Below are 12,467 nucleotides of genomic sequence, written 5' to 3' on the forward strand. Positions count from 1 at the left end.
GGAAGAATTCCACTCGCCTTACTGTAGCCATGTAAGATGCATATATTTCAGATAGTTGTCTAGATTTCCCCTTTAGTCAATGGAGAAAATGGTCATTTTTGTGATAAATTCATCAATGGATGTCTGTTTGCTCTTGGGTCTCCTTTATTTGTAGATAAAGTAGATGAGATGAATCACACCCTAGAAGTTGTTCTTCCTCACCATTTACTATAAAGGGAATCTAAACATTTTCAAATGCAGCTGTCTACATAGTAGCCATCTGCCTTTGGGTGAGATGTCCCATCTTCTATGTCATGTATTTTTCAAGCTCTGTTTGCTTTCTGGGGTTTGAATAAATATCAAAATCTGAGAAGTTCTGAGCATGTGGGGTGCTTTCTTAAGGATTTGTTTCTGAGGTTTGAATTCTCAAAAGTCTGAGTTGGGACTTGATCCTCTGCCTTTCTTATTCAAAAGAAGCAGAGTCAAGAAGCTATAACAGTGCAGCGCTGGTATAAAGTCCTTCTATATGTATTTAGTACAAGTCTCTCCCCACCCCACCCCCGCCTTTAGTAAAAGAGCAAAGTGCCTCTGCTGGCTTAGTAGCTCCTTCTCCAAGAATTGACAGTGAGATTATCAAAAAAGATGTAATCAGCGTACCCTCTGACATTCAGAATGATGGTGATTCTGCTGCTTTGTATATTGTACATGAACAAATGAGTGCATTTATTTGCTTCAAGTAAAGATAAAAGCAGTAATATGTGATGTTAATTTTTTTAAAAAGAGTTTTGTAGTAGATATTGCTTAGATGGTGGGCTTTAAGAGAAGATTTAAATGTAAATTTTATTTTTAATGATAGTGGTATTTTCTTAATTTTTGAGCATATTTTGGTCTAAATCTTTTGTTCTGCAGGCAGTTCAGCTAAACATGCCCAGAAACATGTGAAGACCTTCCTCATGGTCCTGACGCAGGAACAGCGCTAGGGACACAAGCTGAAATCTTGAGCCTCCAGGACTTGAGCTACTGAGTCGAACTGTAGCTGGGGCTCATGTTCACTGTAGCTGAAGTACAGAAAGGATGCATAGCACTGATCAATAGGTTATATAAGTGCATATAGATAACTCCTGGGGGGTAGTTTTCTCCAAGGTATGCCATAATTACTCGACTGGGCAGAAGATGTACAGTTTCAGTTTAGTGGACTGAGTTTGTTAGCACACTGGCCGTTTGTGCCACCCTGCCGACAGGTACCACCAGCATCAGGTTTGATCCCTTCAGTTCAAACTGTCCTAGGTTTCAGCCCTATTAATGTAGTTAGCTTCTGATTTCAGTTTACTGTAATACCAAAAGCTGGAAACTATAGTAGTTTAGGAGCTGATTTTCTAGCAGATCAGGCATACCTGCCTTGGAAACAGTTATGTTTTTCAGTTGTGTGTGTGTGTGTGGGGGGGGGGGGGGGGTTGTTTGTTTTTGTTTTTGTTTTTAATATGTTAAACATTTCAGACATCCATTTTAATCCACACCTTGTATGTATGCAAGCCCTAAAAGAAAATGATTAAAATGGAAGCCTTAAAACAGTGTGGACCAAATATCTTTCTCAGGATAACATCCAAGACTTAAGAAAAAGAGTTACAGTGCTTGACTGCCAACTGCGGAAATCGGAATCAGCTAGGAAGACCTTTGAGGTGGCTACTGGAAAATTGCTACAATTTGTAGAGGTAACTTCCTCTATCATTTCTAGTAGCGTTTTATTTGGAAAAGTTGCATATTGATATTTTTGAGGATTAAACATAGTAAACTGACCACAAACTACTTTGTGGAAACCATTTCACAGCTTAAAACAACTTTGTAGAAATAAAAGCAGTGTTGTAGGGCAGGTCCATGTAGGAATTTGTTTAATCTTTGTATTTTGCTATATGCAGAACAAATGAAACTGGTCAGAAAATTTAAAACCATATTGATTTCTGTGAAATTCTCCAGAGGAAAAAGGCAGGGAAAAAAATCTGAAAATATTTTGAAAAGTTATAAAACAAAAAAAGTAAAATTCTGATATTTACTTCATTTTAAAGAATTTTTTTCTTTTTTATTTGTGTATTAAAATTAACATATAGAATCGCAGAGTAGTTAAGGTTGGAAGGGAACTGTTGCGATCATCTAGTTCAACCCCGCCTGCTTAAAGCAGGGTCAGCTAGAACAGCTTGCTCAGGACCTTGTCCAGCTGAGTTGTGGATATCTCCAAGGATGGAGACTCCACAACTTCTCTGGGCAATCTGTTCAAGTGTATACTACCATTTGATGTATCTTATCACAATATAATGTGAAAAGATATTTGGAATAATCTATTTTATTCATTATTTTTAATATTATGGATAATTACTTAATGTGTCTGAAATATTTATCTTTTTCTAGATGAAAGTGGTTTTGTTGAAATGGAACAGTTTGACAAGTTCAAGATATGTCAGGTTTTGACTAGATTCAGTGCCAAGAATTTGCATGTGTGTGCATTAATAACTCCAATCATAGGCTTTTTCTGGAAATACTGATTAAATTAATATTTGCAAAAATGAGAGGCAGCAATTATTTTGAAAAATGCCAATAACTAGGACAGGAACTTTATATTTACCAATCTACATCATTTTGTAAGTTCTGATGATAGTTCTTGTAGCAGAACTCTTATAGTTGGGGGGCGGGGGGAAGGAGGGGATGGAGTGACAAGGGTCTGTGAAGTCAACAGGAAAACTGGTTGCTTGAATCGTTATTCACCTTTGCGGAAGTATGGAGGTGGTATCAGTCTTGCATTTTATGATGACAGAGTATTGTCAGCATAGAAATTAATTTAGATTCTATTGTAGGAACAGGAGGTTATTGATGGCACAATGAATGGAAAATGCTTTTACACATCTGGCTGGGAGAGACTAGATATGTTTTAAATATACATCAATCCTCCCACCCATAGCTGCCTTCTGCCCCCTACCCCCACCCCCACCCCAAAAATTAGAACATTGGTTTATAAAGTGTTAACTTCTCAACTGTGACCAACAGGTTGTGCATGAAATACTCTCAGATAACTCTACTTCCTCGACAGTTTTAAGGTAAGCAAATCTCAACTGTGTTGTAATGAAATGACAGTTATTAATATTTAAAACCTTTACTACAGTTTTAGAAGTCTACAAAAATCATCTTGTAACTATTTTTCCTATAGTTTTTTGCCATCAGTTTCTGAGTGTCACTTCTACTGGAGGAAAAAAAAGAAAAAAAGCACATTAAGTTTTTAGGGTACAGCTTCATTAAATTCCTGAGGGTTAAATTAAAACAGTTAGTAATTGCATAGCTATGGCCATCTCCATGTTTCCGTCAATGAATGATGCTGTGCTACGGCATAGTTAAAGTTGCAAGGAACCTTATAATGGTTTGAAATTTGTTCTCATCTCTTGCAAGAAGTTTGGAGATTTGCCCAAGAGATTTTACATCATCATTGATCTGATAAGAGAGAAATAAATAGATACATATTGCTATGTATCTATGTAAGTTTTATTACTTTTCTTTTTAAAAAAAGGTACTTAGGAACGTTCAACAAGATTTAGAGCAGCCTTTGACCCTTCAGAATATCAACATAATTGCACCTATATATCCCATATAGTGTGCCATTAATATCTATGTAACAGTAAAGTTGTTTTGGTCTCTCTGCTGCCATATGTTTCAGTAAAGCTCTTAAGGAAGTCAAGTCTATTTGAGTGAAGCTAGTGGGAACTTTATTTCAATAAAATCTGTGGGATCAACTATTATACTGTAGCGATCTCTCTGTTCTCACAGGCTAATCCTAATCAGTTAAATGCAGTTCCCATTGGCACTGCATGAGAGCAATGTTAAATGTGTTATAAAAGGTGATAGTCAAGTAAATGATTGAAGTGTAAAACACAAAGCCAAGGTCAGAAACTGACTCCCTAACAGGCTAGATGATAAAAATTGGTTCCCTAAAGCAATGTCCCTTCTTAAATGCTAATATCAGAATTACTTTTAAGCAAGTTACTTATCTGATACCCAAAGAGTTTTTGACACTAGATTTTGAGGCATGAGCTGTTACTTTAATTGAACTTTCCTCATGGATTTATACAGACAGAATTACCTCTAACACAAACTCCTCAATTTGGTAGTAAAAGTCTTTTTTGTTGATAGAGTGAGACCAAAACCAATCTAGAAACACAGGTTTACTATATTAAACATAAAATTTTCTTTTGTAATCTTACAAATCAACATCCAGTATTTTTTGTTCTTCAGCGACAGAAGGACAACGTTGTCTACTAAAGCACTTCTTGCACGATTGGGAAGGATTGGACCTACTGTCACAGCAGCTCTTGCAGCGGAAGCCAAAGACCTTGCCAAATCTGTCCGTGCCATTTTGGAAGTAGATTGTGAGTATATGTGTGTGTGTATACGCACATGTAAATACTTCTTTCTTTTGTCAAATGTTGTGGCTTTAGCCTCTTACCTGCTAACTGAGAGCAGTGTTTCAGGAGTTACCTTTTTTTCCAAAGGTAGGAAAAGGATCTTGACTGCAGGTTCTGTTTGGGTTGGATTAGGAGTGTGGTATGGGTTTGGGGTCCAGAGTCTTACAGAATGCTGAAAGATCTGTAAGAAGCAGGAAAATGGCTGATGCTGATAAAGGCTATTCCTTTGGTTCTTCCAACCCTAACCCTTACATTAACCTGACCTTAACCCTACCCACAGTCAGAACATTCTCCTGCAATTGGACTGTTTCCATATGGTGATTTGGCCACTTTTCTGTTGTGTTCTTCACCCAGTAGAAGTTCTTCACTATGTTTTTTTCATTTCATTCCAAGATCTCAGAGCTGCCTTAATTCTGGATGCTTAAGATTCAGTCAGTACTTCCTAGAATTGATGTAGAATGTAGCATGAGGAAAAGCTAATATCTGCTTAGAGTTAGAAGTGTTTTTCCTTCTTAATGTACTTACAATATTAAGGGCATTTCATCCTTAATTTTAAGCAGATATGCCAGGATAGTTTATTGCATGCATGTTACCAACGTGACTTGGGGGGGGGTAATAATAATGACCTCATTTAAATAAATTGGATATGTTTGCTAATTCATTGAAGGTCATGTAATAAATCATAGTGAGACTTTCACAGAAAATATATAGTATAAATAAAACAAAAAAGTAAACAAAATGAAATTTAGTCTTTGTAAGAAACAATGTTTTGAATTAAAATGAAGTCACTGAATTATTTGAGATCATAAATACTCTTCTAGGAAAAAGTATTGGGTAATTCCTCATGTTATTTTTAATAGCATATATGTTGTTTTGTTACTTTTCAGTTTAAAATTTCATCTGTTTATATTAATCCAAAGAAAAAAAGATTTTTTTTCTTAATTAGCTTTTTATAAGAATACTGTGGTTTAGTAAATCAGGAAAATATGTATTTTGAGGTTTAAACTAGGAGTAGGTAGACATTTTTGAAAGAGCAAATAATTCAGAGCTATGCAATCCATTACATCCTCTTGTAGAAGGTTTGACTGGGCAGGTGATAAGTGCTATACAAACTAAAATTATTCACCTATAATAGAGTGCAACAAAGCCAATGGATGGTAATACAAGACTTCAGTATTTTGCTGCCACACAGCTGATTGTGTAGAATTACAGTGATATTTCAATGGTTCCAATTTTTCTGTTTATTTTTGTTCTTCTGTTTCTGTTGTCATTTGCACAGTCTCTCTACCTTCAGGTTCATGAACAGGTATCCATCTAACAAACATTGTGAAAGGAAGAAATCGAAGTGTAATCTTGAAAAGTTACTTAGGTTCTGCTCAACAGCATCCATCACTCTTCCAAAAACATACCAGGGACTTTCTCAGTTTAAGATCAGCTTGCTCTAAACTTTGGGACAAAAAAGTCAGAAGTATGCATCACATGGGATTCTAGAGACTTGGGTTTCTTTACTCCAAAGACATCACCTGAAACTCATTGAAATCAGTAGGAATATTTGAACAAAAGCCATGTGATGAATTCAGTCTGAGATGGCAGGCTTTCAGAATACAAGCTTTAAAACACAGTATCTTAAACTACACCTCTATATCCTGAGGGATAGATCATTCTTCCAAGCTGCAAAAGATGCATCAGAATGAGAAGGTTTCTCTGAATCTTTAAAAATCTGAGCATTATTTTTAAAGAGGAGTTTTTAAATCAGGAGATGTCTTCAAGGAAACAAATCCTCTATAGCTTCTAAATCTGGCATCAGTTCAGCATCAGAGAAGGTTTGGGGTTTTTTTTGTTTGTTTGTTTGTTTTTAATGGATGCAACCTGGTAGACCAAATCATTCATGGCACCAGAAGACAGTGAAGGTTGAAGACATGAACATACAAAGAATACAGTATCTTAATGAAGATTTTATTGCTGTAGGGAGTGAACTGGAACCCGCAGTTTCATTTGGAGATATGTGTATTTCCTCAGTAAGGTCATTAACAGAAATCTGTGCCCAGTGGTGAAAATTACGCTTGTTCATGACCAGTTACAGTAATAAATTACATGCAGCTGGAAATCTGAGAAACAACTCTGGCATATTATAGACTTCCTACTTCAGATCATTGAAATGGCTGTGTATTTTGATATTTTGATCATATTTACCTATAGTTGAGAGGACAAGACAGTTCCAATCCAATTTAGATGGATTAATTTGCAAAAGTGAAATGCAAATGGCCTAACTCATTATGGAAATTTTTGGAGAGTCAGAGAATTATGGTGGCAATGATCATTGTAGGAAAGGTTTCTATATTCTTTACTCATTGTTTAGGAATTAATTTAGATAAGGACTGAATAAATACATTTGTTGAGGAAACTTCAAGATGTGAAAATATCTTACTTGACATTATTTATGCATCACTTGTTTATTATATCAAACACTGTATGGAGGAGAAAACAAAGTAGGAACATAAAAAGTTGTGCAGAAGTGTCCAGAAAATCAGAATTAGTAACTAGAGGAGATGAACGGAATAGCTGTGGCCAGAAGAGGGGGAATTGGTTTTCCACCAATGACGATGGAAGTGTTCTGTCACATTAAGTTGTTTCTATTACACTACCCAGGAAATCATGCGAGGAATACTTTTTAGTCCTAAATGCAATTGAAGTCTAACATGTGGTTGTGTCAAATACAATAGACAGAGTTCAAGTTAGAAAGCTCTAGAGCTGTAGCATGGACCCGTTTCATGAACCTGAGAGTTTAAAAATAGCTCTGCAGAGAAGGATTTAAAGATTGAACGTCATTGTTCTCGGTTCATTCTGATTTGGAGAGTATTACAGATAGACTTGGGCTCTGACGAGCTTGTGTATGAGATTAAAGCTTTAAAGCTCTCCTAAACAAAAAAAAAAAAAAAAAAAAAAAAAAAAAAAAAAGAGGCAATTAAGGCAGAGTAACTGTTCAGCAGCGTTCTGTCTGCAGTGCTCTATGCCAGGTCCTCACAAAATGTTTCCCATGTGACCTTCTTGCAGGACTGCCCTAAAAAGAGGGCTCTTATGTATATACCAGTTCATAAATGTCATATTTCAAAGAAAAAAAGTATCCTGAGTATTACTTTGAAGACTGAAGGTTCTCTTTTTTTCCAGAAGGGTGTCTACAACATAGTATTGCTTTAATGATATAATCTTTAAGAGTTGGAATGAATATTCTTGAGATTGCTGAGTGGATAAAAATATTGATAGGCAGCCATACTGATGTATTTTACTTTCTGAATAGATTTTCTCTTTCAATATTTACTTCATTTTATGCCAGATTAACCTAACCAAAATGATCTTGTATCTTTTTGATTTACTTACAATGCATGTGAAACAAAGTCTAGGGTATAAAGACAAGGCTGTGCAGAGTTGTTCCAAAAGAATAGTGATTTCTTTGTTATAGATCATCCTTGACATCCAGGACAGAATTACATATGTATGAATTAGCCACACAAACTGTACTCTTCCTGCATAACAGCATCACATTTTGCCTGAGGAAAGAGGTTTAAAGTTCAGTATATTCTTCAAAATCTCCAAGCCTAATCTGTGATCGTGCTGCAGATCAGTTTTCAGCTTGGTAGGTGGCATATGTGAAGTCAGTTTGGCAATTCCTTAAGTAAGGATTCTGCTTAAAAAAAAAAAAAAAAATTGTACAGGATCCTCAAGATCCAGAAATGCAAATAACAAAATAATAAACAGCATAATCAAGATCGTCATTTGAAGGATTCATCCTTCATCTTCTCAAAGACTGTTAGCTATTTTTAAACTAAATCCTGGGAGGCCTTTCTGCTTTGCAGAATACAAGCATCTCCTGAAGATATTAAAAAATAAATAAAAAAGCGATAAGCACTTTCATCATACAAACAAACAAAAATAATGTGTCAGTGAAGAACTATAGCATTTAAAAGTAGTTGCTGGCTGCTCTTAGTAGTCTATATGATGAAAGTCACACTCAAAAGAGTTGAGAAAGTATTTTCTTCTTTTCTATTAGAAAATTGGTATTGATAATGTCCAGAATATGATTAACCCTGGAACGTACCTCTTTATTCATGATGTAGAGGCAATAGGCATTTTGAAGTCTGCACTACCTTAATGCAGCTTTCAAGTTTTTTTGTCTGCTGATTTCTCACTCTGCCTCTACCCAAAATACAGTTTCTATCCAAAATACATTTTTCTTTTTGCTGATATAATTCCAGTCATCAGTATCCCATTAAGTGCTATGAAGCCTGCTTCTCCGCTCAGTGGGAGCTTGAGAAGTGCATCTTGAAATGTTTTCTCACATCGTGCTCCTTTGCTCTGTTGTCAGGCTGAAGCCTGACACATGGCAGTCATGCTGAAGCTCACCAAAATGATCTTGAAATTAATGCCTTCCTTTCAAAACTCCTGCTTACCTTGTTCAGTGCTGCAGTGTTCTTATTGGTGTTGATCTTGCTAGTCACCATGTATAAACACATTTAGGTATGAGGATCCTACAGGCAGAAGTTTAGCTGCCCAATTTTTGAATTTATTTTCCTATTATCCATTAAAAGGCGGCAAGCGCACATCAGTGCCTCGTCTCATGATAGCTGAGTTGCTCTTGATTTTTGGACCACAGACAAGGTCTTGCGTTTTGGTTGTTAACAGCTGGAATATGGAAACTATCCATTCCTTCAGTTTCGTTTTGCTTGAGTACATTATGATGAATCGCCAGGGTCATGCTGTGTTCAGCAAACCGTTAACTGTCCCTTCCCATTCATCTGACAGTGTGGGTGGAACAAAGTCATAAGGCAGGCAGTGGCATGTCTTTTCAAGCTATTTTGCCGATTTGAGGAGAGTTAACATTGTTAAAGATTACTATTCCTTTCACTTACACATTGCATCCTTGATATGTTTGTTTATTACAACAGAAGTAATGCCAGATACCTTATTACTATTTTGTTATTACGATTAAAGATATTTGTATAGCAAGGCTGTGATTTTGTGCAGCTATTTGGCTGTAGTTCATCAGAAGAGTTCTGGAAAAGTTGACATGAAAGCGTGGGATGACTTCCCCCCCGCCCACTGCGGTTTATGTCCATACGTCGCAATACAGACATAATTGTCATGGGGATAGGCACACCTTGGCTAACCTTAGTGTTTTGTTAATTAGGCCGGTGATGTTAAAGTTGCAGTTGTAGAGGCTGAACATCAAAGTACAAGTCCTCCATTCAGCCTGAGCATGGCATCTGGCTGCAAGCGTTTGCTGAAACTTGTGCTGCTGTGTGTTTTTATATTTTACGTATCAGAAGGAGAAAACTATTTCCTGCAACATCATCTTTCTGGGGACAGTTCTGCATTGTGGAGATAGCATACCTTTATTGCATTTTCAGCTAATGAACTAGAAATCTACCTTTTCTTCCTTAGTGGAAGAATTGCCTGGGGAGGAGCAGCATAATGGTAACTGAAGGGAGAATACTGTGTATTCATTGTTCTGGCAAGGCCATAAATATTTCAGCGGATTGCTGAAATCAGAAATGGAAAAGACGTATTAAATTATACAATGTATTCCCAACCCTGTACAGCTCCCCTTTGTAATAGCTTTTGACTAGCAAAAGGAGAAATCTTAAAATGAATGCTGTAAGTTTAAAAGATATAGAGGTTATGTTTGATAATGTAAACACTTTCAGACACAATACTTCCATTTGAAAATACTATTTTGGTGAAATTAAAATACTCCATGGAAATGTGTTATTCCCTTAAAGCTTTCAACAACAACAACAGAGAAGAGGTGAGTTGTCCCAAAAGGGAATTTATCAACTGTTTTATCCAGTGGAATATTTTACAATTTTACTAGTCCCTGAGGTTGAAGAGTTTTTTCCCCAGCACAGAAATATATCATGGGAGGGTAATTTCATTTTTATAGACAGCAATAATATTAAAGTATTAAATTAACTTTTCCTTGTTAAATCCCTGTTAAATCTTTTCTTAGTTGGCAATTCAAAAGAAAAGAATCCCAGAATCATATTGATCATAGGAACCGGGAGCAGCTGTCCCTCCTTCAAAACCAGTTTGACGTGCTCTGGACTGTAGGCCCCTGCTGTCAACCAAGCATTGCGAGTGAGTGACACTCTGCAAAAAACAGTGGTTAACATAAAACTGATAGAGAGACTTTGTCTAAAAATTGAACTTACGGTAGGAAGAAATTTTAATATTTTTCGGTTAAATCACAGAAGATTCTCATTTCCTTACTGCTCTGAAAACATGGCTAATGTAACAAAAGACTATAGTTTGGGAATTGAAAGCAAACTTTCTAATTCTTTTTTACATCTTCAGTGTGATGTGCATTGAGAATAACCCTTGACTTCATTTGAATTGTACCAATACATAAAATGAAATATATGTGAGACAACTGGATCCCTTTTGCCCTGTAATGTAGACATTGTTGAATTTTTGCCTTAATCTGAAAATGAGAATGCTGCATAAATAACTGATAGCTTATCAACAACTTTTAAATACACTGCAAATCAGATCATAATAAGAAACGCAAAGGTGGACAACTTAAATATTTCAGAAAAATTTAAATTCAAAGTTGCATAACAGAGGCACAAATTGTTCCCACAATCTTCAGGAAAAACAAACCTATTTTATACAGTTTTACATGGACATAACCCAGAATTTAAAAGCTTTTTCTGTATAACTGTTCACTGAACCAAGACTGTGGAAGTGGCTGTACTTTGAATTTTCTGCAAATCATTTAAAATTCCAATTTTGCCTACATTATAAATAAGAATGAAGAGTCATAAATGCAACAGTGTTCATAGAACTGTAATTCCAAAAAGAAGATCTCTTCAAGGACATTAAAATGCTTCATTGCAACAATAAGGAAATGTTCCACTTCAGAGATTTAATAGCGTGTAATAGTTAAAATATTTCCAATATAAATGAGATTAAAATGAGTGTGCATGGAAATTAAGTTTAAAATGGAGCACTTAGATATGGCTGAAATGAGATGGAAAAGGCCTATGAGGCTAAAGTCTGTCTATCTGTAAATCTGATCTGCTTTATTTACATTAGCACTGTGTCATTTGTACACCTTGTAACATTATCCCCATTTTATAGAGAAATTTCAGTGATAAAGCAGCTAAATGATTCACACATTTATTTTAAAAAGAGCAGGGAATTTAACAGAAATTATATGAGTTAAATAAATATTTTTTTCTGTTTAGATGAGTATCATACCTGATAGCAGCTTTCTGTCTTTCTGAAGAGCAGCCTACTATTACTGAAATCTGTTAACAATATAGATGATACTCTTCTGCATTCTTAGATAACAGTCAAGTTTTTGACTTTAAAAATAGTGTGTCTGTTTTATCATTACTGTATATATTATATTTCTGCAGTCCATGTTCACTGAACAAAAATGTCATCTGATAACTGTCAGGCAGTGTCAAGCAGCACCTTTGCACCATCTTATCCTCTTAAAGCCTTTGTTAGAAAAGGAGACTGACTAACGAGGAAGGATAGAAAATAGAGGCAGCTCGCTTAGTCTCTGTTAAATTTTTCTGAAAAAGTTTTGTTGCTTTTGGTTTCTTGCCTTTTTTTATTGTGAATGCTGTATCTTGAAACTATATGTTTGATGCTGTATTTCAGTGCTGTGTACTTGAAGTAATTTTTACTGCATGGTTATCCACATATTTTAAGGCAATTAAGAACTACAGCTATGATGTCCAGCCTGTAGTTTGCCAATGATCTCTGAGCCACAAGACTGTTATAACTGTTATAACTCATTTACAGCTTGTCTGTGGAATCTTAGTACTTTTATGTTCTTTTCAAAGACAGGATTGATTATGATAATCCATGAGAATTTTTGAGGATGGACAGTGATCTCTGACTAAAAAAAAGATTTGAGACCACTAGTCTATAGCATCGTTATTGCTGAAACAGCTGTTGGATACACAAGGAAACCATTTATTGTTCTACAGTCCTGCCTGTACTTAAGAAATACTGTAGCCGTGAAGCCAAATCAAGGTT

The 12,467-nt window shown here is 35.7% G+C and overlaps 1 protein-coding gene across 7 annotated transcripts in view; it reads left to right on the forward strand.

The window, feature by feature from the left end:
* Positions 1–12,467, forward strand: part of STXBP4 (syntaxin binding protein 4) — an 82,294-nt gene that overhangs the window by 38,312 nt on the left and 31,515 nt on the right. For 6 of the 7 annotated variants that reach the window (XM_026098943.2, XM_026098946.2, XM_026098942.2 and 3 more), the window contains 3 exons: positions 1,575–1,691; positions 3,016–3,065; positions 4,252–4,385. In XM_026098943.2, coding sequence (XP_025954728.2) covers positions 1,575–1,691; positions 3,016–3,065; positions 4,252–4,385 — 301 coding nt within the window. Of the gene's footprint in view, positions 1–1,574; positions 1,692–3,015; positions 3,066–4,251; positions 4,386–5,700; positions 8,324–12,467 lie in introns of those variants that run through there. The other variant, XM_064522675.1, reaches the window with a different exon arrangement.

Source organism: Dromaius novaehollandiae, chromosome 18 (genome assembly GCF_036370855.1).
Source record: "Dromaius novaehollandiae isolate bDroNov1 chromosome 18, bDroNov1.hap1, whole genome shotgun sequence".
Taxonomy (NCBI): domain Eukaryota; kingdom Metazoa; phylum Chordata; class Aves; order Casuariiformes; family Dromaiidae; genus Dromaius; species Dromaius novaehollandiae.